The sequence below is a fragment of the Microcaecilia unicolor genome, chromosome 4 (genome assembly GCF_901765095.1).
Source record: "Microcaecilia unicolor chromosome 4, aMicUni1.1, whole genome shotgun sequence".
Lineage (NCBI taxonomy): Eukaryota > Metazoa > Chordata > Amphibia > Gymnophiona > Siphonopidae > Microcaecilia > Microcaecilia unicolor.
In genome coordinates, this window is record NC_044034.1 from 188,741,102 (window position 1) to 188,766,904 (window position 25,803).

Consider the following 25,803-nt stretch of genomic DNA (forward strand, 5'->3'; position numbering starts at 1 on the left):
GAGTGAGGAACTGAGAAGCATAAGAGTCGGATGGGTCATCAGCGTGTATGTTAAAGTCTCCAAGAATGAGGGACGGAGATGAGGGTTCAAGAAAAACGGAGAGTCAGGCATCGAAGTCGGTAAGGAAGGAAGAGAGGGACTTTATCAGGAGGTAAATGACTGCAACTCTGAGTGGCAGCGGGTAGAAAAGACGGATGGAGTGAACTTCAAAAGATGAGAAGCAGTGAGATTGCGGTAGGAGGAGGGGTTGAAAACTACAGGAGGGCGAAAGTAGAAACCCGATGCCTCCTCCGCGGCCAACTGGGCGGGGAGTGTGGGAGAAAAGATAACCTCCATGGCACAGGGCCGCGACTGAGGCAGAGTTGTCAGGGGTGAGCCAGGTTTCAGTTAGGGCGAGCAGTTGAAGGGAACGGGAGATGAAGAGATCATGGGTGAAGGAAAGTTTGTTGCAGACTGAGCGGGCATTCCACAGGGCACACGAGAAGGGGAGGGAAGAGGGGGGGAGGAGGGGAATACAGATGAGATTGGAGACATCCCGGAATCGTTTGCATGGACAGGTATGGAGGACCAGGATTGGGACCAGCGGAGAGCAGGAGGAGGAGTAAGAGAGTACGAAGAAGAGTAGGAGAGGTACGACGACAGTGACGAAGGCGACAAAGGTGAGATGTACTCAGATAGAAAGGAGATGGATGAATAGAAGGAAGGAAATGTTTAAGGTTGAGAGCTGAGAAAAAGGAAGACGAAAAAAGAGATGGTGAGATGAGGAAAAAAGAGATGGTGAGATGACGAATACAGATGGTGGAAATTGTGTTCCTGCAGTGTACAGTGGTTTAAGATGGAGAAACAAATTAGGAAGGGACAGTACCAAGAAGAAAAAGTGTACTGGAGCCATACAGTGGGGGAAATAAGTATTTGATCCCTTGCTGATTTTGTAAGTTTGCCCACTGACAAAGACATGAGCAGCCCATAATTGAAGGGTAGGTTATTGGTAACAGTGAGAGATAGCACATCACAAATTAAATCCGGAAAATCACATTGTGGAAAGTATATGAATTTATTTGCATTCTGCAGAGGGAAATAAGTATTTGATCCCCCACCAACCAGTAAGAGATCTGGCCCCTACAGACCAGGTAGATGCTCCAAATCACTTCGTTACCTGCATGACAGACAGCTGTCGGCAATGGTCACCTGTATGAAAGACACCTGTCCACAGACTCAGTGAATCAGTCAGACTCTAACCTCTACAAAATGGCCAAGAGCAAGGAGCTGTCTAAGGATGTCAGGGACAAGATCATACACCTGCACAAGGCTGGAATGGGCTACAAAACCATCAGTAAGACGCTGGGCGAGAAGGAGACAACTGTTGGTGCCATAGTAAGAAAATGGAAGAAGTACAAAATGACTGTCAATCGACAAAGATCTGGGGCTCCACGCAAAATCTCACCTCGTGGGGTATCCTTGATCATGAGGAAGGTTAGAAATCAGCCTACAACTACAAGGGGGGAACTTGTCAATGATCTCAAGGCAGCTGGGACCACTGTCACCACGAAAACCATTGGTAACACATTACGACATAACGGATTGCAATCCTGCAGTGCCCGCAAGGTCCCCCTGCTCCGGAAGGCACATGTGACGGCCCGTCTGAAGTTTGTCAGTGAACACCTGGATGATGCCGAGAGTGATTGGGAGAAGGTGCTGTGGTCAGATGAGACAAAAATTGAGCTCTTTGGCATGAACTCAACTCGCCGTGTTTGGAGGAAGAGAAATGCTGCCTATGACCCAAAGAACACCGTCCCCACTGTCAAGCATGGAGGTGGAAATGTTATGTTTTGGGGGTGTTTCTCTGCTAAGGGCACAGGACTACTTCACCGCATCAATGGGAGAATGGATGGGGCCATGTACCGTACAATTCTGAGTGACAACCTCCTTCCCTCCGCCAGGGCCTTAAAAATGGGTCGTGGCTGGGTCTTCCAGCACGACAATGACCCAAAACATACAGCCAAGGCAACAAAGGAGTGGCTCAGGAAGAAGCACATTAGGGTCATGGAGTGGCCTAGCCAGTCACCAGACCTTAATCCCATTGAAAACTTATGGAGGGAGCTGAAGCTGCGAGTTGCCAAGCGACAGCCCAGAACTCTTAATGATTTAGAGATGATCTGCAAAGAGGAGTGGACCAAAATTCCTCCTGACATGTGTGCAAACCTCATCATCAACTACAGAAGACGTCTGACCGCTGTGCTTGCCAACAAGGGTTTTGCCACCAAGTATTAGGTCTTGTTTGCCAGAGGGATTAAATACTTATTTCCCTCTGCAGAATGCAAATAAATTCATATACTTTCCACAATGTGATTTTCCGGATTTAATTTGTGATGTGCTATCTCTCACTGTTACCAATAACCTACCCTTCAATTATGGGCTGCTCATGTCTTTGTCAGTGGGCAAACTTACAAAATCAGCAAGGGATCAAATACTTATTTCCCCCACTGTAAGTAGTAACTGGGAGAAAAATAGATGTAAAGAGAAAAATGCCCCGTGCGCCGTTAGGCGCGTGGCACCTAGAGCGGAGGCCCTGAGTGGATCGGAGTGGACCTGGGAGTCACCTCGGAGAAGGCTGCAAAGGATATGCAGATGAGCTGCAAGTCCTCCACAAAACCTGAAAGGCAGCCAGTGGTAGAGCTGGGCACCTCTCAGCTGTGGAAGGCTTACCAGGGGTTAGGCCGAAGCCAGCATTCCTCCCCTGAGGGTCGCCTGATCCTAGCCAAAAAGTACCTGGAAACCCTGGGCACTGGAGCGAGGGTCCTGGGAAGATCGGGGTGGACCTCGGATTCACCTCGGATACAGCTGTGAGGAAATGCAGAAGGGCTGCAAGTCCTCCACAGCATCTGGTGGGAGCGCTGGGCACCTAGAGCGGAGGCACTGAGTGGATCGGAGTGGACCTGGGAGTCACCCCCGAGAAGGCTGTAAAGGATATGCAGATGAGCTGCAAGTCCTCCACAGCACCTGAAAGGCAGCTGGTGGTACAGCTGGGCACCTCTCAGCTGAGGAAGGCTTACCAGGGGTTAGGCCGTTGAGATCCCATGACACTGGTGGAGGTTTGACAGGGGGCTTTGACAAATGCAAACTTCTCATGAAGAAAATAACTAAAGGCTGTCCAGAGATAGGCTTACCTTCTACACGTTGATAAGCACTAATTGCACTAAGGTGAACCCTCACAGAGTTGGTCTTGAGACCAGACTCTGCTAAATGTAGAACATAATTCAAGTAGGGTCTGTGTAGGAAGGGGATCTATAGCTTTGCTCTCACACCAGACGGCATACCTCCATTTAAAAGGTCCAAATTGGACCGAATTGAGAGAGCGCACCAGCTCCTTGGACACTTGGATGACATCCTTCAGACTTCCTGTGGCTTGATACCACTGAGAAGCCAGGGTCCACTGAGCAGTCCTCATGTGCCATGTGTGTAACATATACCATGGAAGCCACGTGGCCCAACAATCTCGACATCTGCTGAGCTGTGACCTGCTGCGATGTCCGAATCTTGGATGCAAGGGACAGAAGATTGTCCGCACACATCTCCGGAAGATAAGCTCGGATATTCTTCATATCGAGCAGGCTCCCTATAAACTCCAATTGTTGAACTGGATGGAGATGGGACTTGGGGTAGTTTATTATGAACCCTAGTAGCTCCAGATCCTGAATAGTCATCCGCATCGACTCCTGAGCACCTTCCTTCGAGGTGCTCTTCACCAGCCAATCGTTGAGATAAGGGAACTCAAGCACTCCCAGCCTGTGTAACAACACTGCGACTACTGCTAGGCATTTTTTTAAAACCCTGGGAGCTGACGCAAGGCAGAACGTGGTACTGAAAGTCATGTGTTCCCAACCGAAATCGTAGATACTTCCCGTGAGCTGGAAGTATCGGGGTGTGTGTATATGCATCCTTCAAGTCCAGAGAGAATAGCCAATCGTTTTTCTGAATCACGGAAAGAAGGGTGCCCAGGGAAACCATCCTGATCTCTTATCAGACCAGGAATTTGCTCAGGGCCCTTAGGTCTAGGATGGGACGCATCGCCCCTGTCTTTTTCTGCACAAGGAAGTACTTAGAATCCCTGCCCTTCTTCACCTGGTGGAACAGGTTCGACTGCATGCGGACAGTTCCTCTTAAAGTACCTGCCTGTGATGAGAGCTGAAAGAATGAGCTCTCTGTGGGCAATTTGGAGGTTTGGATAGCAAATTGAGGGTGTACCCTAACTGGACTATTTGAAGAACCCACCTTTGGTGAAAAACTTTTACCCTCTCTCCAACCAGCAAGTTGTCCGGCACGGACACTTTGACTGCAGCAATGCTCTGCTGGAACCAGTTAAAAGCTCGTCTCTTGCTTTTGCTGGGGAGCAGCAGGGGCCCTGGGCGCACGCTGTTCATGAGAACAAGCGCGCTGGGGCTGAGCCTGAGCAGGCTGGCAAGCCGCAGGAGCGTACCTATGCCTGGCATAGCAATAGGAAGCACTCTGCGATCCACCAAAATACCTCCTGGAAGAGGAGGTGGTTGCAGAAGACGTCCGGCGGGAGAGAGAAGACATACCCTCTGTGTGCTTTTTGATTTGGTCAGCTACCTCTTCAACCTTCTCTCTGAAAAGATCCCCCGGCAAGGGGCATCTGCTATTCACTGCTGGACCAAATGATTCAGGAGTGGCCTAGTGGTTAGGGTGGTGGACTTTGGTCCGGGGGAACTGAGGAACTGAGTTCGATTCCCACTTCAGGCACAGGCAGCTCCTTGTGACTCTGGGCAAGTCACTTAACTCTCAATTGCCCCATGTAAGCCGCATTGAGCCTGCCATGAGTGGGAAAGCGCGGGGTACAAATGTAACAAAAAAAACAAAACACAAAGCCATGACAGTCTGCACATTGTTATACCTTGGGCAGATTCTGGATGCCATATCAAAAGTGTCGTAAGTGCCCCTGGCCATGAACTTGCGACACGCCTTCTGCTACTTGACCAGCTGGCAAAAGGGCTCAGCCTGCTCCGGAGGGAGCACATCGACCAAGTTGTACAGCTGTCTCACTGAGTTCCACAAGTAAACGCTCATGAAGAACTGGTAAGACTGAATACGGGCGATGAGCATAACGGCCTGATACATTTTTCTCCCAAAAGAGTCCAGGTTCCTAGCTTCTCTGCCTGGGGGAGCCGAGTCGCTAGTACTCCTGGCTTTTTTTGAGAGCGGCATCCACCACCATGGAGTTGTGGGGTAACTGAGACTTCACCAACCCAGGCTCCTCATGGATCCGATATTGGGTAACAATCTTTTTGGGGACCACAGGGACAAACTGCCGCCTTAGATGGAGAGGTGTAGTCCAGGACATCGAGCACCTTGGCCCTGGGCTCATCCTCCATTTCTATAGGGAATGGAATGGACTGCGCCATTTCCCATACAAAGGATGTGAAGGAGAGACTCTTAGGTGGAGGGGAAGGCTCACAAAGGATCCCATAAGACTCTTCTGATTCCCATGAGTGTTCCTCTTCAGTATTGGACAGCACTTCCCTCAAGGATGTCCGAGACTGAGCCCGCCTCAACCCATGTCCTCGAGGACAGCGTTGAGGAGTCTGCTTCCGCCTCGACTCCAGAGAAGCTTCTTCCACCGACGTAGAGGAAGAGCCGGCCTGGATGGCAATGGACACCGGAGCTGCAAGTGGCGCTGGTGCCAGAGACAGCACCAAGGGTTTAAGGCCAGGCGGGGCTGCAGTGGAAGGCATGGTAGGCGCAGGCACCCCCAATGCTGATACACATCACTGCATCAATCCAACAGCTCTAGGAGTAAGGCCCGGATACGCTCATTGAGAGCTGCCATCGGTAAAGGCAGGGGGGGCCAGTGCAGGGTCAGGTTGCCAAACCGCCTGAGGTGCGGGAGCAGGATCTCGGCTGCTGGGAGAAAGACGCGTCAGCACCTCCTGGATGGAGGGACAGCAGTCCTCCCGGCGTCGATGCTTTTCGGGTGCCGATTCTCTCAGCGCCCAAGGAACTCCCGGCACCATGTCAAAGGAGATTGATGTCGGTGCTTCTTGTCCTTAGCCCGATGCACCTCATCCAAACTCCTTGGTGCCAATGAGGCCTACATCGAATCCTCATGTCACCTCAGTGTCGGGTCCAATGATAGTCGGTCCCGGGGGGGCCTGCATTGCAATAGGCCTCAAGGCAGGTGGAGACCCACTCGACGCCTCACTGCTCCCAGTGTCTCAGGGTCTTGGAGCAGCCATCCCTACCTCGACTCCCAGCACCGATGTTTCCTTCGATGTTGATGCTGTAGACCGAGCTCCAAAAAGTTTCTCGTTGAGCTTCTCGGGAAATGTGTGTCCTTTTCTTCATATGAAGACAAAGGACACAATTTGCCGGGCTATGGTCGGGTCTGAGGCACTGAATACACCAAGAATGTGTATCAGTACCAGAGATGGTCCGTGTTGCAAAGTGAGCAACGCTTGAAGCCACTGGGAGTCTTCGATGGCTCTGGCAAAATCAAAAGTCACAATTGTGCCTAAAAAAAGAGAAAAAGAACAAAAAAAGGGTAACCCCGACCGAGCGGGCCTAAACAGTGGCCCATGACAAAAAAGAAAGTAAACTTAGACGTGGGCCGAAAACTAAGAAGGTAAAAGGAAACTTTTTTTTTTTTTTAATATATAAAAATGGAGACAGAAAAGGTCACTGGCCCCAGGGGCTACGTGACTCCCTAACACCCCCTCCATGCTCCAAGTCTAGTTATAACATGGCCGACAGGTAAGGAGCTCTGCAACCGAGCTCCAAAACGCCCAAGCGAGCTGACCACCTGAGCCGTCCCTGACCGGACTGGAACGGACCGGAAGGGAACTGGACCATAGTCGAATCGACTGATCCAACCAAGGCCTAAAGATCGGAGGCCAAACGGCGAGTTTTGGATGAGCTGACCTCACCACGCGGCCCATCTGCCCGCTGATGACCGAGACCTAGAGCGAACGAACTCGCCAGGTCATCCAGGTGTCAGCGGATACCCCTGACCGGACCGGAAGAGTCCGGACAGCACTTGGATCGAGGCCCTCGCTCCGAATCGCCCAGACTTACCGACTTGGGGGACCCGAACCGGAAGCAGACGCTGGGCCCAATTTTCCGGACCGCGACTCAGGGAGCGGCCGACGTCGAAGAGACAACAGGTCAGGTCGTGGCTGATTTGGCGGCTCCGAGCGGCTTCCTGAGAAAAAATGCTGCCAGGCGCAGGACAGCAGAACCAGACCCACTAAGCCCCAACACGGGCGCAGAGGCTGATTAGCCAGTAGCCTTAAGGCCACGCGGCGCCGACGGTCAGTTGGAACGCAAGACGAGCGGGATCGGAGGATCGCTGAAAGCAAGTCGAGCTCTACTTCTGGCCAGGCACCGAACCGCAGCCGAGCCCGCTAACCGGCTGAAGGATTGTGGTTGTGGCCGATTGAGAGGGGAGCCACACACCTTCCCAAGGACCCGAGGAGAGCCGCTACGGTCAAATAGCCTTGCGGTTGGCGAGAGCGCAGCGCCGGACCTGAAGAATATCAGGCAGCCTATGGAGACCGAATTCGAGGACCAGGGACCAGCAAGCCGCCAGAGCCGACCGGTGGATGAGGAACAGACAGAGCAACAAGAACTACACTACCGTAACTAAACAAAATAAATAAATGCTTGCTCAACCTAATTGCATGCATGCACTGCTTTCAGCTTGATTTAACTATTCACATTGCTTCCTTTGCTCTGCTTACTTCAAATGCACATGCAAATATTAGGCATGCCCAGCATTGAACTGTTGCCAAGCTTTAAACCTACTTAAATTTAAATTGTGGCCAAGCTTAAATGCAAATGTATGCATTAACTCGCTTGCCTAGCATTGTACTGTTGCCAAGCATTAAATGTAGACTTGCCTAACACTGAACTGTTGCCAAGCTTTAAAGTAAATTGTTGCCAACCTAAAAGGCAAATGTAAGCATTACCACGCTTGCCTAGCATTAAATTGTTGTCAAGCTTTAAATCAAATTGTCGCCAAGCTTAAATGCAAATGTAAGCATTGCCTCGCCTGAATTGTAGCCAAGTTCAAATGCAAATGTAGACTTTGCCTCGTGCTGAACTACCAAGCTTAAATACTAATGTAAACTTTGATTCGCTTAAATGCACACCAGCTGAATATTTACCAAAGCACCTTAGACATAGATATGAACACTAGCAAGACACTCCTAATCATCCATTGTCTCACCTTACTCTTACGCGCAAATTTAACCTACAACCTAGACAATAACAACCCCATTACCCACAAATCACACAGCACTCACATACATATAATGCACACCCTAAACAGCATCCATAACAACTCACCCACAATTCACCAACCCTATGCACAACCTTTTAACAAACCGCCAAATCAAAGACACAACAACGAACCAAAAGGAATAATCTCCGGACATGAACACCACAGACAAAATGAGGAAAATAACGACTACAACAAATTCCACCACCGAAGAAACAGACAACTAATAAAAATAAACACATCAAACCCTCCCTTGGAACCATATCACTCAATCCAACTAGGATACATCAATGCAAGGTCAGCAGTAAGCAACTCACTAGATATTCTAGATTGGATCATCGCAGACAAACTAGACCTCCTATTTATCACAGAAACCTGGTTCCATAGTCCCACAGATCCCGCTATCTTACAAAACGTGCCCACCACATTACAAAATCACCCACTGGACAAGAAATGGAAAAAAAAGAGGAAGCGGAACAGCTATAATTTACAAACCCGAATTCACCATCACAATCACGGCCGAATCTACCTCCCCGCAACTCGAAATCGCATCGACAAGAATTAACCATCTGAACTTAACAGGACACCTTAACACAATCCTATTCTACAGGCCACCAAGAAAATGGCAAGACTCCCAAACACAACTCATGGATTTCATCTCGAACTCTTGCGTATCTGCCTCAAACATCCTTATACTAGGAGACATCAACCTACACCTAGAAGATGACACCTTACCAAGCACACGAGAGTTCAAAGAATTCCTAAAACTCTGGGATTTGCGAATCGGAGAAAATTTTTCTTCACCCAACGTGTAATTAGACTCTGGAATTCATTGCCGGAGAACGTGGTACGGGCGGTTAGCTTGACGGAGTTTAAAAAGGGGTTAGATAGATTCCTAAAGGACAAGTCCATAGACCGCTATTAAATGGACTGGAAAAATTCCTCATTTTTAGGTATAACTTGTCTGGAATGTTTTTACGTTTGGGGAGCGTGCCAGGTGCCCTTGACCTGGATTGGCCACTGTCGGTGACAGGATGCTGGGCTAGATGGACCTTTGGTCTTTCCCAGTATGGCACTACTTATGTACTTATGTACTTATATGTACTCACTGACACAAGATGGACACCTACATTATGGTCAGACCACCACAAAGCAAATGTCACTCTTTGCTGGCAAAAAACACAACTAAACACGACCAATAAACATGAGCGAACAACATACACAACGAGAGGAAAAATAGACCCCACAACATTCTGGCAACAGATCTACCAGAACAAATGGACAACAAACGCTGACACCATCCAATTCCTCCAAGAATGGGACGATCGATGTACAACAACATTAGACAAAATCGCCCCAATCCAAACCAGAACATCACACAGGAAAAAAGCAAACCCATGGTTCACCGAAGAGCTGAAAAAACTTAAAACACAAGTCAGGAAACTAGAACGAGCTTGGAACAAAAAGAAAGACGAACAAACACTAAACGACTGGAAACTACTTCGGAGAAAATACAAATACACCATAAAACAGACAAAAAGACTACATTACAAAACAATAATAGGACCAGACTACAAAGACACATAAACTCTTCAACCTCGTGACCAAACTGCTAGACACCACACCAGTTACAAACAATGGCAAAGATATAGACGTCGACAACCTTGCGAAGTACTTCAAGGAAAAAATTATACTATTACGACACAAAATACCCGCTAGTCCTATAGAATACGCCACTCTTCTAGACTGTCTAGATCCAGAAGAAGGAACACACCCAGCAGACAGAACCTGGACCGAATTCGAACTACTACCAGAAGACCTCATCTCTAAAACTCTCAGAAGATATGCCAAATCCAATTGTAAACTAGACACATGCCCAAATAGCCTCATGAAATCTGCTCCTCAACAATTCATAATAGACCTAACGAACCATGTAAATTACATGCTACAAAACGGACTCTTCCCAAAAGAAAAAGGAAAAATCTTACTCACCCCAATTCCCAAAGATACAAAGAAAAACACAAGCGAAATAACCAACTACAGGCCAGTAGCATCTATACCACTAATAACCAAGATAACCGAAGGAATGGTAACTAAACAACTCACAAACTATCTAAACAAACATTCAATACTGCATGATGCCCAATCAGGATTCCGGACGAACCATAGCACAGAAACAGTATTAGTCACCCTTATGACTAAATTTAAACAAATAATAACAACTGGCAACAATATACTCCTCCTACAATTTGACATGTCAAGCGCCTTCGACATGGTCGACCACGGAATCCTACTACACATACTTGAATACTTTGGCATTGGAGGAAATGTCCTGAACTGGTTCAAGGGGTTCCTAACCTTGCGTTCGTATCAAGTCACATCAAATTCAACCACATCCAAGGCATGGACACCTGAATGTGGAGGTCCACAAGGATCACCTCTCTCACCAACTATTTTCAACCTAATGATGATCCCTTTAGCAAAACTCCTATCAAACCATAACCTCAACCCATATATATACGCCGATGATGTGACGATATACATCCCTTTCAAACAAGACATCAAAGAAATCTTCAACGAAAATCAATCAAAGTCTATACATCATGAACACGTGGGCAGATGCATTTCGTCTGAAACTAAATGCAGAAAAAACTCAATGCCTGATACTCACCTCCCAGTACAACACAAATGAATTCAACGCGATAAACACACCAAACCTAAACCTTCCAATCTCAGAAACGCTAAAAATCCTTGGAGTCACTATCGACCGCCATCTAACACTCGAAACTCACGCAAACAACACAACTAAGAAGATGTTCTACTACATGTGGAAATTGAAAAGGATAAGACCATTCTTCCCAAGATTCGTCTTTCGCAACCTAGTACAATCCCTTGTCCTCAGCCATCTGGATTACTGTAACTCACTATACGCAGGCTGCAAAGAGCAAATACTGAGGAAACTTCAAACAGCCCAGAACAGAGCAGCCAGACTCATCTTCGGAAAACCAAAATATGAAAGGGCAACACCACTACTAAAGAATCTACACTGGCTTCCACTTAAGGAACGCGTCACTTTTAAGGTATGCACAATAGTCCACAAGATCATTCACGGTGAAGCCCCAGCCTACATGTCCGAGTTGATAGACCTACCACCCAGAAATGCTAAAAGATCATCCCGAACATACCTCAACCTCCACTTCCCTAATTGCAAGGGCGTGAAATACAAGACGTTACACGCGTCAACCTTCTCTCACATGAGCACGCAGCTTTGGAATACACTGCCGCGCAACATAAGAACGATTTACGAACAAGCTTCCTTCCGCAAATTATTGAAGACCCATCTGTTTGAAACAATTTATGGAAAGAGCCAAAACACATAGAGTCTACACTCACTGATCATCAATGCATCATACATCAACTTCTGACCCTCATCCCCCACAATACCACATCAATCATACATTTACTCACAGAAATATGTACACCATATGTCTTAGTGTCTTAACACGGCCCTTTAAGCTCCCCACTGTCTCTTTCCAATGTTTCAATGTTGATGTCCCATTGTTTTACTCCTACCGACACTTCGATGGTCTCGCATAACTTGTACAATGTAACCCATAACCAAGTTGTAACAAATGTATTTCCATTATTCATATCTTATTGTAAGCCACACTGAGCCTGCAAAGAGGTGGGAAAATGTGGGATACAAATGCAATAAATAAATAAATAAAGAAAAAACAAAGCGGAAAATATCTCTGAAAACGCAGTAAGGCTCTTCCCGGGCGTGTGAGGAGTGACAGAAAACACAGCCACTTCCTTTTGCAGACAGAAAAAACTGACAAGATGCAGAGAAACTGCGGCGGGAAGGTGCTCTACGCATGCGCGGTGGAGCGCATCGCGCACCCAGAAGGCTCTGGAAGATTATTTATCTTGTTCTCTATATGCTGATATCCCGGGTAATGCAAGGAGAACTCCAGTGAACATTCAATGTGGATATCCTAAAAAACCAACTGGCTGGGGATGACCCAGGACGACAGAAGTACAATAAATTTTTTTTAAAACATCACATTAAAATTGTTCTCTATGTAAAAATAGATACACTCCATATTTGTTAGCATATTATTTAGATGTTAATATTGTATTTGAAATTTTTAAAATATGTGAAAAATCTAAAAAATAAAAAAATTGTTCAATACCTATTCTGTTCAAAATCTACCTCAAGCTGAGTTGATTCAGTCAATGGATACTCAGTTCTACATCTATGTGGATGATGTGCAGCTACCCATACCCATTGAACCTGACTTACCTACAGCTTTGAATAAACTGATCACTTGTCTAATATCAATTCAAGAATGGGCTAAACACAACAAACTTTGCCTGAACGCAAGTAAAACGAGCTTCTCTGGGTCCCTAACACAAGTGGATACATACCTGACATCAAAATCCCTTTTGGGAAGTATGAACTTCCCCTCAAATCACAAGTCAGGAACCTTAGAATACAGTTAGATTCAACACTTACTCTGATTCCCCAAATCCAAGCAACCTTCAAGAGCTGCTTCTACTATATGCCACAGCTATGCTGCCTCTCTCCTTACATCGAGAAGGTACATCTTATGCCAGTTGTGCATGCCATGGTAACACCAAGACTAGATTACTGCAATGCACTATATAACGGTCTGACTACAAAGGGCCTGCACCAGCTCCAGTTGATTCAGAATGCAGCAGCAAGACTCATAGAAGGTTGCAAGCGATGTGACTACATCACACCATTTTTGCAAAAACTTCATTGGCTACCAGTACAATACAGGGCTAAATTTAAAACTCTATGTCTGATCTTCAAGGCCCTGAAAGGAAATAGCCCCGAGTATCTGAAGAATAGAATGATCCTCCACACACCGCCAAGAACACTAAGGTCCTCCCAAAGACTTTCACTAACTACACCCTATCCAAAAGACAATACACGATGTGATACCCGCAAGCGAGCCTTCTCCAGAGTAGCCCCCACACTCTGGAATGCATTGCCTGAAAGGCTCCGCTTAACACAAGACTACCTCTACTTCAGGAAGCAGGTGAAAGCTTGGATCTTCAACCAAACCTTTAATGGAAGAAGTAACTACCTTGATAGTCTCACTCACACACACAAGGATTGACTCGGGCTGCACATACTGCAGCGGGACATGTTTATCCACTCCTACCCTAGCTGAGATAATATTTAACCATCTCTCCGACCTCACGTGCAACTTTCTTCAAATCAATCACCTTACTTTCTAATTCTTCCTACTTTCTTACTCATCTATATGCTACAACTTTGCCTTATCCTTCACTACTAATTATAATGTTCTAGTACATATTGTGTTGTCATTGCAAGTAGTATACCATGCCATACTTTGTATTGTTGTTCGAATATTTTTACAGCTGTAATTGCCTATTGCTCATGTTTGATCTATTCTTACTGTACACAGCCTTGAGTGAATTCCTTCAAAACGGCGGTAAATAAATCCTAATAAATAAATAAAAGCGGCTCGTCGACCCACTTTGTGAGAATTGGAAGACTGCTTGTCCTCGGAGAAAAATATTTCTGCATTGTATGAATTTCCAGTCTTTCATACACTATCTTCATTGCAAAAGCAAGCAGACTTCATGGATCATATGTACTCAGCACGTCACAACCACAGCACAAGTGGAGATGGTAGATGTCAGTAAGACAATGATCTGCAAGAGCACGCCATACCTTTGTCTTTGCCTGTCGAGAGACATTTGAAGAGAACCATTCGAAGGTCCAGTCCTTCCTGCAGCCAGATTTTGTCCATAATTTTTATCATCTGTAAGGCCAACATATCTTGCCGCAGATCTTCTCCGACCTTTGACCAAACAAACATATTTAAATGCCCTAACATACAATATGAGCTTTTTTTTTTTTTTAAAAGCTCCTGCAACAAGAAGCTGGGAATTTCACCAATACATACGAACAAATATCAACTCTTTCCTTCTTTAAAATATAAGGAGGAGGTGCATGAGCTGCCATAGAACATTTACTAGTATCCCTGTTGCTTCTCAACTGATTTACAATCTGCTGGCAGAAAAGCTGTATTATGTAAAATCAGTCCCTCGCATTATACAAACAAATCAGAGAGCAGGAGCAGGAAGTACCTAAGAGTCATTAATAAAAATTCACTTAAAACATGGTAGTGTTTTTAGGGCTTCAAAACCTTATCTCTTTTAAGCAATAAAGGGGCCAATAAATGTTCAAGATAACATCTAAACAGGCTGCTATAAGAGAAGAATACATTATGTTATATGGTGGCTCCACACTCAGCAAGTGCATGTGGAAAGACCCATCCCAGTCCATTTAAGGTCTGTATGGGGGGGGGGGGGGGGGGGGGCCGCCACCAGTTTTTTGGTTTGTTTTAGAAAATCTACAATGAATCTGCACTAGATAAATGTGCATGCAATGGAGGTAGTGCAAGGAGAACTCCAGTGAACATTCAATGTGGATATCCTAAAAAAACAAACTGGCTGGGGATGACCCAGGACAACTGAAGTACAATAATTTTTTTTTTTTAACATATCACATTAAAATAGCCAACTGCTGAATAAAAGAGATACTCCAGAAAGGGGAAAACATACCTTAAACATTGTGTTGATTTCTTCCCCCAGGGGGTCTGCATTCACCATTGTCACCTTTAGCGGGACTGCATTTGAGCTGAAGAAAGAGCAGGCCTGAAAACAGTGTATTTTCCATTAGAAACAGATTAGACACTGTTGCTAGATCACAGAGCTAATAAACACCAAGGGTAACATACCCTGAAATTATCCTATATAATAATTTGCACCATGAACGTTCCATGAAGCTGCTTGGGCCCGTGCCTCCATTCTGACTGGCTGTGCCTGGGCCTGAAGCCTTGGATGACGTCATCCAGAGAACCCAAGCAACAGCAATGCAGGCTCGGCCCCAGGCAGCTTCATCGAACGTTCATCTCGCAGTCCCAACGTTCCAATGTCTCTGGCTGCGTTCGTAACATTGGAACGTTGAAGGAGCAGTTTCAGCCCTTTGCCACGCCCCCCCCGAGGTCGTCGCCCCTCACCCCTCCCCCCCCCCCCCCAGGGTGCCAACGCTCCCCCCCTCCACCCCCCAAGGTCACCGCAGCCACTGCTCCACCCCCCCCCCGAGGTCGCCGCCGCTCCCCCCCTCCGTCCGACGCCAGCTGCCATTTCCGGCCACTGCTGCTTCTCCTGTTGAGCAGCAGCGGCCGGTACAAAAACAAAAAAAGCAACTTAAACCTGAAAAAATGCTTTTAAAAAGGAAGCGGGGCACCGCAGGCAGCCATCAGGCATTGGCTGTCAGCTCTGCAGCCACTCCTCCTCTCACCTCGCTACGCTCCTCTGGGATTCTACGCCAGGGGCAGTGATGTAAGAGGTGAGAGGAGGAGCGGTTGCACAGCTGACAGCCAATGGCTGCCTGCGGTTCCCCGCTTCCTTTTTAAAAGCATTTTTGCAGGTTTGTTTTATTTGTTTTTGTACCGGCCGCTGCTGCTCGACAGGAGAAGCAGCAGTGGCGGAAATGGCAGCTGAGCTGACGTTGGACGGAGGGGGGGGAGCAGCGGGCGACCTCTGGGGGGGGGGGGATGGAGGGGAGGAGCTATGGCACCCTGGGGGGGGTGGAGGGGTGAGCAGCTACGACCTCGGGGGGGGGGGGGGGGCGTGGCGGCGAGGGCGGGGCCTAAGACCACGGAGAGGGAGGGGGTCCAGAGACCTGAGAGGGGAGGAGGGGGTCCAGAGACCACAGAGAGGGGGGGGAGGTATCTCTGTCACACACACACACACACACACTCTCCCTCTCACAGTCACTGTCTCTCTCACTCTCATACACTGTCTACCACACACTCTACATCTCACACTGTATCACACTCACTCTGTGTCACACAGTCACTCTCAAACACTCTCTCGATCTCATACACTCTCGCTCTCACAGAGAGTCTGTGTATCGCACACATACTCTCTCACACTATCTGTCTCACATACACTGTATCTGTGTGAAACACACTCTCTCACACTCACTGTGGCTCACATATGCACTCACACATACTCTCATTCTCACACACACACTCTCTCACAGACACACTCGCACCCAAACTCTCTCTCTCTCACACTCACACATTCACCCTCTCTCTCTCTCTCTCAAACAGTCACTCTCACACACACTCTCTCAAACATACACACTCCGAGGAAAACCTTGCTAGCGCCCGTTTCATTTGTGTTAGAAACGGGCCTTTTTTACTAGTATTTAATACGGTACACCTCATTTCTAGGCAGCACAATAAACTCTTGTATCACTATAAATTCACTTGGGATATTAAGAGACTCTGGACCCGAAAAAGGCTGTGGGAAGGACACAGCGTCTCAGTGCTCCGAGGCCCCGCTGAAAACATCTAGCCCCCAGCACCTTAAAAATTGGGAGAAAGAGGCCCCAACGAACAGCAATAGCGGCGAAATATCTGGTCAGTCTGTGGACGGTCCGGGCTCCTGGAGACTTACCGCAATGTCGCTTAAATCAGCTCGAAAGGAAGGAGCGCAGGGCCGCGTGGGCGAAAGCAAAATGGCGGACGCAACCCCAGCCGGCGAGGTGGTCAGCTCAGTCTGGGCGGCGGAGATAGCCGCGGAAGTTTCATCTTTACTAGAGGGGTCCGTGGACAAAAAAACTACACAAAATTTCAGACCAAATAGCGCAGATGGATGGGAAACTTGGAGGGCTACGGGAGGAATTGGCGGGCTTCCAGCAACGGATGTCAGATGTGGAAGACCAATGCCAACAAACAGAACGTAAGCAGCAAGCCTTAGAGAAAAAATTGGAGCAGTTGGAACAGAAGGTCGAAGACCTGGAGAACAGGTCTAGACGGAACAACTTAAGGTTAATAGGTCTCCCAGAATCGCTAAGAGAAGTTGATCTGCGAAGTTTCTTTGAAACGTGGATCGCCAAAGCGCTCAGCATGAAACAGTTCGAACACTCGTTGAAAATCGAGAGGGCGCATCGGCTGGGGCGACCAGGACAAGGCACGGAGAAGCCGAGGGTAGTTATATGTAAAGTACTAAATTATGCCCATAAACAAGATATCCTGCGAGAGTGGCGTTTGAAAGGTAAAGTGCAGTATGAAAACAATACTGTTCTCTGCTTCCAAGACTTTTCTGCATCTGTGGTGGCGCAACGACGGCAGTTTGCGGAGGTCTGCAGGCGCTTGTATGACAAAAAAGCACGTTTTGCCCTAATGTTCCTGGACAAATTGAGAATTCAACATAAGGGCACCCAGCACTTTTTTCATTCTCATGCTGAGGCCTTGAATTTCATCAATCAAATGGACAGTGAAACACTAACAGAGAATGGCCGGGCAGGCTCCAGCAGCCAGCAGAGCACTTGAAGGAGTTGGAGGATCTACAGACGGAGGTGTAAGACAGATGCAGTGACAAGAAGCTAGGATGGGATATTGATAGTGGGTTATTAGATTGCATAAGCACGAGACATATCAGGCTCCATATAGTCAAATGGAGCAGGAAGGATGAAGAAGTAAGGAACGCAGGTATAAAAGGGGGGGGGGGGGGGCTATGGTTGGTACTACAAGCCTGCTCTATAGGTGTAAATAAGTTTGTACTTTGAAAGAAATGTTGAAAGGGAAAAATGGCACACTAAACTGTAAATGGCTAAAAAATGGTGCTGGGAGGGCTAAGCGGGGCGGAGCAGTGGCTGGTTCTCTAGCGAGAACTCTCAGAAAGATGGGGGGGGGGGGGGGGTAGTTATAGGGGAGGGTTTTTTTTTTCTCTTTTTCCCTCCTTTTACTATTACTTTTTCTGTTATTGTATTCATTATGTGTGGCTACTCACAGATGGAGCATTGGAAGGTGGAGCAGGGAGCCGAGGTGGATGCTGCTGGACAAGGGAAGGAGGGTGCCTATGGGCTGGGGGGCACCCTTCAGTATACAGGGTTATTGTACTTTGGACAGCTATAAGACAGGAAGCTGAATTCACTTAAGTTAATATCTTGGAATGTGGGGGGGGGGGGGGGGGGATCTCCTCGCCCGTAAAATACACAAAAGTCCTACAGGCATTGCGGAGACACAGAGCGGACATAGCATTCCTCCAGGAGACCCATTTATCTAACACTGAGCACAGCAAATTTCAAAGGGGTTGGGTGGAGGTGGCAGTGGGATCATCAGCACTAGGGAAAAAAGGAGGAGTGTTGATACTAATCCGAAGGGGCCTACAATTGCGAGTCAAAGCAATAAAGAGGGATGAGGGAGGCAGGATAGTGATGGTGGAAGTAGATAGGGGCACATCCACCTATATTCTATGCAACGTCTACGCACCTAACGTGTATGACCAAAAATTCTATAATAAGTTAATGGAACTGCTGAGCCCTCATCAGGGGGGTAATGTCATACTAGGGGGGGGGGGGGGGGGGGGACTTTAACATGGTGGTGGACCCCGGGATTGACAGAAGTGGAGACCTGGGACTGCAGCACAGATATCACCCAAGGGGTGTGCCTTTCCTCTGCTCAGCTTTACGTATGATCGACGTGTGGAGGGTGTTGCACCCGGAGCAGAGGGATTATACTCACACCTCCAGAGCGCACTTGACTCAATCACGCATTGATTATTTTCTCATATCCCAGGCACTCTTTCCTCAAGTGCCAATTGCAGAGATAGGCCCATGCAAAATTTCTGACCATGCAATGATATGGCTCCAGTTGCAGGTTTCGGGGGGGGGGGGGGGGGGGGGGGGCTGGGCGGTTGGCGATTCCCTTTTGAATTATACAGAGACCCATATTTTAACACGTACATTAATGGAAAATGGCAGGAGTTTGACCAGTTTAATGGAGAACATCGGCATAATGCAGCCCTGAACTGGGAAACAGTCAAAGTAGTGATGCGGGGGGAGGTGATAGCTTACAGAGTAAGAGCAAGAAAGCAGAGAGACAAAGAGATCCTCCGCTTGAAAAACGAGGTTAGGGTGTTGAGGAAGAGACTTGGTAAGAAGGTCACGGAAGACAACAAGAAGGTGCTGCTTACAACTCAGAAAACTTTAAATGAGCTGCCTCATCAAAGAGCGCAGAAGTCACAAAATTACTATAAGCACCAGCTATTCCAGTATGGCAACAAAGCAGGTGCGTTGTTGGGTAGGCTGGTACAGGGGAAAAAGGGGCCCTTGCGGATTCTGCAAGTGAAGGATGGCAGAGGAGGGTTCCTCAGGGAGACCGGGAGTATTATAAGAGAGTTTCAGAGATTATTTTCAGGCACTATATGCAGAACCAAAAGACATTATAGAGGACAGTAGCCTATATTTAACAAACCAAATACTACCGAAGATCACAGAGGAGCAAAGGGAGACTTTAAATAATCCCATTGTGGAAGGGGAACTGTTGGTAGCCCTGCAGCAGAGTGAGATACATAAAGCGCCGGGACCATATAATATAAGATATATAAGATATAAGATATTACAAGAGCCGGTCATACCTCCATTGCTACACCTATTTAACACCATGGTGTCAACGGGGACTTTGCCAGACTCCCTCAATGTAGCTAAGATTATAGTATTACGGAAGCCAGGGAAGGATGAGACAGAGGTTGGATCTTATAGACCAATTTCCCTATTGAATAGTGACCTTAAGCTCTATGCGAAGATTTTGGCCAATCGCTTGGCAAGGATATTACCTCAGCTAATAGCATCTCCACAGGTTGGGGTCGTGAAAGGTAGGACAGTGGCTAGTAATATAAGAGCTCTGTTGGCATCCTTGGAGACTGTGGAGCGGCAGAAAAGGCCTTCTCTGGTAGTTAGTTTTGATGCCGAGAAGGCCTTTGATAAGGTGGTGTGGGGGTTCATGTTTGCTGTGATGGCACAGATGGGTATAGATGGGGCCTTTCGAGACGCGATAGGAGCACTTTATGTAAATCCCCAGGCATATCTTTGGATCAATGGGGAACAGTCAACCTTATTCCCGATTAGGCGAGGCACAAGACAGGGGTGTCCCATATCGCCCTTACTATTCGTACTGGTCCTAGATCCGTTGATCAGGGAAATTCAAGATCACCCGGAAATAGATGGGGTAAATTGGGAGACTACAAGGTTTAAGGTGTCTGCCTTTGCAGACGATATTCTAGTTCATCTTACCCAACCCAAAAGTTCGCTGGAAGCACTGCTGGAATTATTCCAGGAATATGGTGATTTTGCTGGTTTTAAAATCAATTACTCCAAATCTTTAGCGTTGGTAGCTAATCAAGGTGTGAGGCGGATGTGGGGTGAGGTGTTCCCCTTGCGTTGGGCGTCGGAGTCGCTCCAGGACCTAGGGGTAAGGATTCCCATGAAAACATTAGACCTATACTCTATTAATATTGATAATATGGTTACTGCTCTGAAGGACCGGTTGGACAAATGGGGGGTACTGCCGCTCAACCTACATGGGAGAGTGCAACTATTTCGTATGGTGGAGTTCCCACGATGGCTTTACCTATTTCCCATTCGATTAAAGACGAAGGACTTGAATCAGATATTTAAATACGTCCGGAAATTTATTTGGAGGGGGTCCAAGCCAAAAATCCCTTTGAGGTTATTGATGGGGTCGTGGAGAGAGGGAGGAATGGGACTTCGACATTCGCCGTTACAATCAAGCCAGTTTGCTCCGCCACTTAGGCGATTGGTTATTAGACAGGCAAGATTTTACCCCCCATAAGTTAGAACAGGAGTACTTTAAACCATATCATTTGTACTTCTTGCTGCAGTGCCCCAACCATCAACTTCCGGCATGGGCATGCAACAGTGCATTGGTCAGCCCCCTGAGAGAAGTATGGAAAGAGTTGAATAAAGCCTGGGGACTAGCAGCGGATATATCGGACCTTTTGCCCCTGCAGGGTAATCCCCAGTTCACACCGGGCACAGAGAATAAAGTATTTTGTAGTTGGGCAGAGATGGGGATCACTAGATTAGAGCATATTTTGGGCTCCACAGGTCAGCTATTAGAGCTTGGAGCCTTGGGGGTGGGAATCACTCAGAGTTATCAATTTGCGTATTATCAGCTAGCACACTATGTTAAATCTTTGGAGCAAGGGAAATTGGGCAGTGGACATGGACGTCACATACGGGAATTCTTTGGCTCAGTGCCTGGGAAGCGTCTATCGGTATCAGGCTTACAAAAAGCACTAGGGGAGCTATGCAGGGGTAGAGACACAGGACGAATCTTAGGAAAATGGGCTCAAGATCTTAGGCACCCGAACCTGCAACTGCACTTCCAGAAGTTATCGGCTAGAATACCCACATTGTCGGGAAAACGCATCCTTGAGAGAATGTCAATACAGGATTTTATATAGGGCATACATGTCAAAATACCAAGTGTCCAAGTTTGGGGGTGTGGTTGATCCTCTGTGTTCCAAGTGTGGGCAGAGGGAGGGTACACTGTTTCACTCCCTTTGGGAATGCCACAAGTCCCAGACCTTTTGGAGACAAATTGTGGGGTTCTTAGAGTCTGTTTTGAAGGGTAGGATTCCGTTGTCCCCGCTGGGCCTCCTTTTAGACAGATACGAAATATTTGTGCTGCAAAACATGGGGGCTTGGCAGTTCATAAGGAAAGCGAGTTTAGTGGGAAAGAAATTAATTTTAAAGGCTTGGGTACAAACAGATCCACCAGACTTCTGGCACTGGAGGAATAGTCTACACAAGCTGTTGATGATGGAGAGGAGAGGGGTGGGATCCTTCCCTAAGAGAAAGAAGGCATTCTTGGAGATTTAGGAACCTTATATACAGTCCTTGGCACCCAAAGCTCGTAGTTTTATCCTAAACCGTCTTTGAAAGTCCAACAAAATCAGACTCCCCCTTTTTTTTTTATAGGGGTGGGTGAGGGGAGGGTGAGGAGGGGAAAGATGAGCAATTCAAAGGTTTTGACAGTTAAAGTGGTTTTTGAACAAATACTTAACCAATATACTGTTACTATTAGGACATGTTATCGTTGGAGTAAAGTGTTGACTGGCATTCAGAAACAGGGCTGTGGAGTCGGTACAAAAATCCTTCGACTCCGACTCCTCAGTTTATGGTACCTCCGACTCCTCAGTTTTTAATATGTATTTTTTTTTGTTGCATGTTGACTGAAAGAGTGCAGCATGCAAGGCTGCATGTTAATGTTTGGGTTTAAAATCTATGTCATTGTGACTTTTTATTTTATTTATTAAAGAAACTATAAATATTCATTAATCCTAAAGTTTAAACAAAAAAACACACATAAAAAAAAACAAGGTTATGGAGGAAATGACGTCACGATCCAAGGTGGCGGTCTAAATGAAGAGCTCCGCCGGGGCTGATAAACAGTAGTGCCAAAAAACTTACCCTCACGACGTGCGACGGATCGGGAGAGCAGGAGGGCGTCCTACCAAGTTATGCCACCTAAAAAAGCATTGGAGCAATATCGGTATACGCCAGAACGTCGTGAAAAAGAGAGAGAAGGGAAAGCGTGTCCGGAGCTGAGAGGATCAAAGATGGCGGCAGCTCGCACCTCGCAGGAACCAACGGTACGGGGCGAAGGCAGAGGCTGCTAGCATGCTGCATTCTGATGTCGCGGAGTTGCTGCAGGAGTTAAGAACAGACTTTGCGGGAATCAGATCGGATGTCCAGAACGCCCTTAAGGATATAAGAGTAGAGATTCACGAGTTGGGGTCCCGAGTGGGCGAGGTGGAAGAGGGGATGGTGGCCCTGCAGTCAGAGGTGGACTCAATGCGGCGGAAGGCGGCCGAAGACCAGGGGAAATTGAATCAGCTCAGGGACCAGGTTGAAGACCTAGAAAATAGGTCACGACGTAATAATCTCAGATTCAAAGGTATCCCTGAGCTTGATATTTTTGCTGTGAAGTAGTAATTAAAGAACTTTGTCAGCATATTTTGAGGCTTGGCTCAGAAGCCCACCCCCCCCGAGATCCGGATACAACGGGCACATAGAGCGCTGGGTCCGCGCAGGGACTCCCAACCTCGAGATGTGATCGTGTGCTTTCTGGACTTTCCTATAAAGGAGCAGATCTTGCGACAGGCCAGAGAAAGTAAGGAAATTACTTGGAAAAACTATAAAATCGAGGTTTTTCAAGACCTGGCCCGCACGACATTGTTGAAACGCGGAACATTTAAGGACGTCACTAGGTTTATGCACTCTAAAGGGATCAAATATAGATGGTTGTTTCCCTTTGCAGTCTGGATCTCACTGGATGGGAAATCACGCAAAGTCATGACACCGGAGGAAGCTTGGTCGGCATTACGGGTCCTGGGATGTACAGATGTTCCGGAGCAGGGCCCGGATCAGCAGACCTCAACTGAACCGAGACGGGACTCTGCCTGGCAAGTGGTGGTAGGGAGAGGAAAGAGTAAAGATAAACAGGCGTCCTAAAGTGAACATTGTAGCAGACCACACAATTGCCTGGGTGACTTTGGTTTACTTTGTTGGGCTGGAAAAGCCTTTCTGGAAGTTTCGTGTATGAGGTCTGGCAAGAGTGTGGAGATATTGGAAACAGATAAGTTTTTTGCTACTTGTGCTCTTTCCCTGATCATGTGGATGAGGCTGCAATACTGCTAAGTGACACGGATGCTTAGCAGACCCAGAAGCAGATGGTGAGAAGACTGTGCTGAGTGGTGGTCGGAGTGGTGGATGCAGAGGATCTGAGCTGTTACAAAGGAGCTACTGGCAGCACAATAATGGATACCTCCAATTTGTTTGATAGCTGTCCGGGAAGCGGTCTAAGACTGAAAGTTATGGTTAAGGTTGTTGGTGGGAGGAGGGGGCAGGTTGAATGGGGAATTTGGATTTGAGTGGGGTAGGGTAAAGATGGGGATAAGGGGGGTTGACGGATATGTAAATGTATTAGAAGATGTGGGGGGGGGGGGGGGGGGGGAGTTTTACAAGGCTATTTTTGACCAAAGCTCTGGATTAGTACGTACAATTTCCTACAATGGCTGGCCCTTTTATTAAAGGATCAGTAAAGGGAGGGGGGGAGGGGGAGGGGAGGCTTAGGAATGGGGTCGTGGAATGTAAATGGGTTGAACCATCAGGGGAAACGTAGCCGAGTGTTTAAAGAACTGAATAGGCTGCAATGGGAAGTGGTAATGCTGCAAGAGACGCATCTGAGACCAAGGGATGTGCACTTGTTGCGACATAGGTCTTATCGGGAAGTATTGACACACCAGGAACGGGACCCTAGAAGGGCTGGAGGGGTGGCTATTATGGTGCGACACAACTGTGGGCTGCGCATACAGGAGGAGTTTTGAGACTCGAGCGGTCGCTGTCTGGGAGTAAGGGGGCATTTACAGGGTGAAGAAATTACAATTATTAACATCTATGCACCAAATGAAGGCCAGAAACAGTTTTTTGATTTGTTGAAGGGTGAGCTTCATGGTTTCATCAAAGGTCAAGTGATTATAGGAGGTGATTTTAATATTGCCCCAGATGCAGATTTGGATCATTCCAGAGGACGAGGCGGGGGTGGAGGGGGTGGGGGGCGCAAGGCACTGTTGTCATTTCTGAAGGAGTGTGAAGTGGTAGATGGGTGGAGACTGCTGCATGGGACACAAAGAGATTATACACATTTCTCTTATGCAGCACAATCATACGCCCGATTAGATAGTATTTGGATTCATCGCAATAGCTGGCATCTGTTAGAAGTGGCAGAGATAGAGACTTGCCAGGTCTCTGACTATGCTCCCGTATGGATCAGACTCCAAGGGTTAGAAGGTAGAAAGAGGGGAGGGGGTTGGAAACTCAATGAAACTTTATTGGGAGATGAAGGGGTGAGAGAAGATGTTAGGAGGGCAACAGAAGAATTTTATCTGTTCAATGATAATGGTGAAGTATCGGACGGGTCCTTATGGGATGCCATGAAAGCGGTGGCGAGAGGTGTTTTCATCAAATGGGGAGCGAGGAAAAAAAGAGAAAGGGGGAGAAAATCCTTAGAGCTGCGTACACGCCTTGGGCTCCTGGAGAAACAGCATAAAAGACAACCCACTAAGAAGTTGGGGGAGGAACTTAAGGAGGTGCGGGGGGTGCTGGCACAGTTGCAAATGATAGACATAGAATATATGCAAACCAAGTTGAAACAGAGAACCTTTGAGTTTGCAAACAAGTCCAGTGCGCTTTTGGCGCGCAGGCTACGGGCTAGGCGAGTTAAGACACTCATTCAAAAATTAAAGGATGGTAAGGGTGGTTGGTATTATGGGGATACAGAAATAGCTAAAAGCTTTCAGTTATATTATGAACAATTGTACGCAGTTGAGACGGAAATGGATAGAGGAGGGATGGGGTCATTCCTTGATCGGGTACAGTTACACAAACTAGATGAAGTCACACAAGTTCGATCCGGAGGGGGGAAGTGGAGGGGGTAATTAAAAATCTCCCAAATGGAAAAGCCCCAGGGTTGGATGGCTTCACTGCACGGTTCTTTAAATGTTATGTCGCAGAACTGGGGCCTCAGCTTGTCCGACTGGGGAACGGAGTTCTGGAAGGAAAGGAC

At 47.3% G+C, this 25,803-nt stretch overlaps 1 protein-coding gene across 1 annotated transcript in view; it reads right to left on the reverse strand.

Moving 5' to 3' along the window:
* Positions 1-25,803, reverse strand: part of PIK3C2A (phosphatidylinositol-4-phosphate 3-kinase catalytic subunit type 2 alpha) — a 564,057-nt gene that overhangs the window by 124,195 nt on the left and 414,059 nt on the right. Inside the window, 2 exon segments of the mRNA XM_030201063.1 lie at positions 14,019-14,148; positions 14,915-15,007. Coding sequence (XP_030056923.1) covers positions 14,019-14,148; positions 14,915-15,007 — 223 coding nt within the window.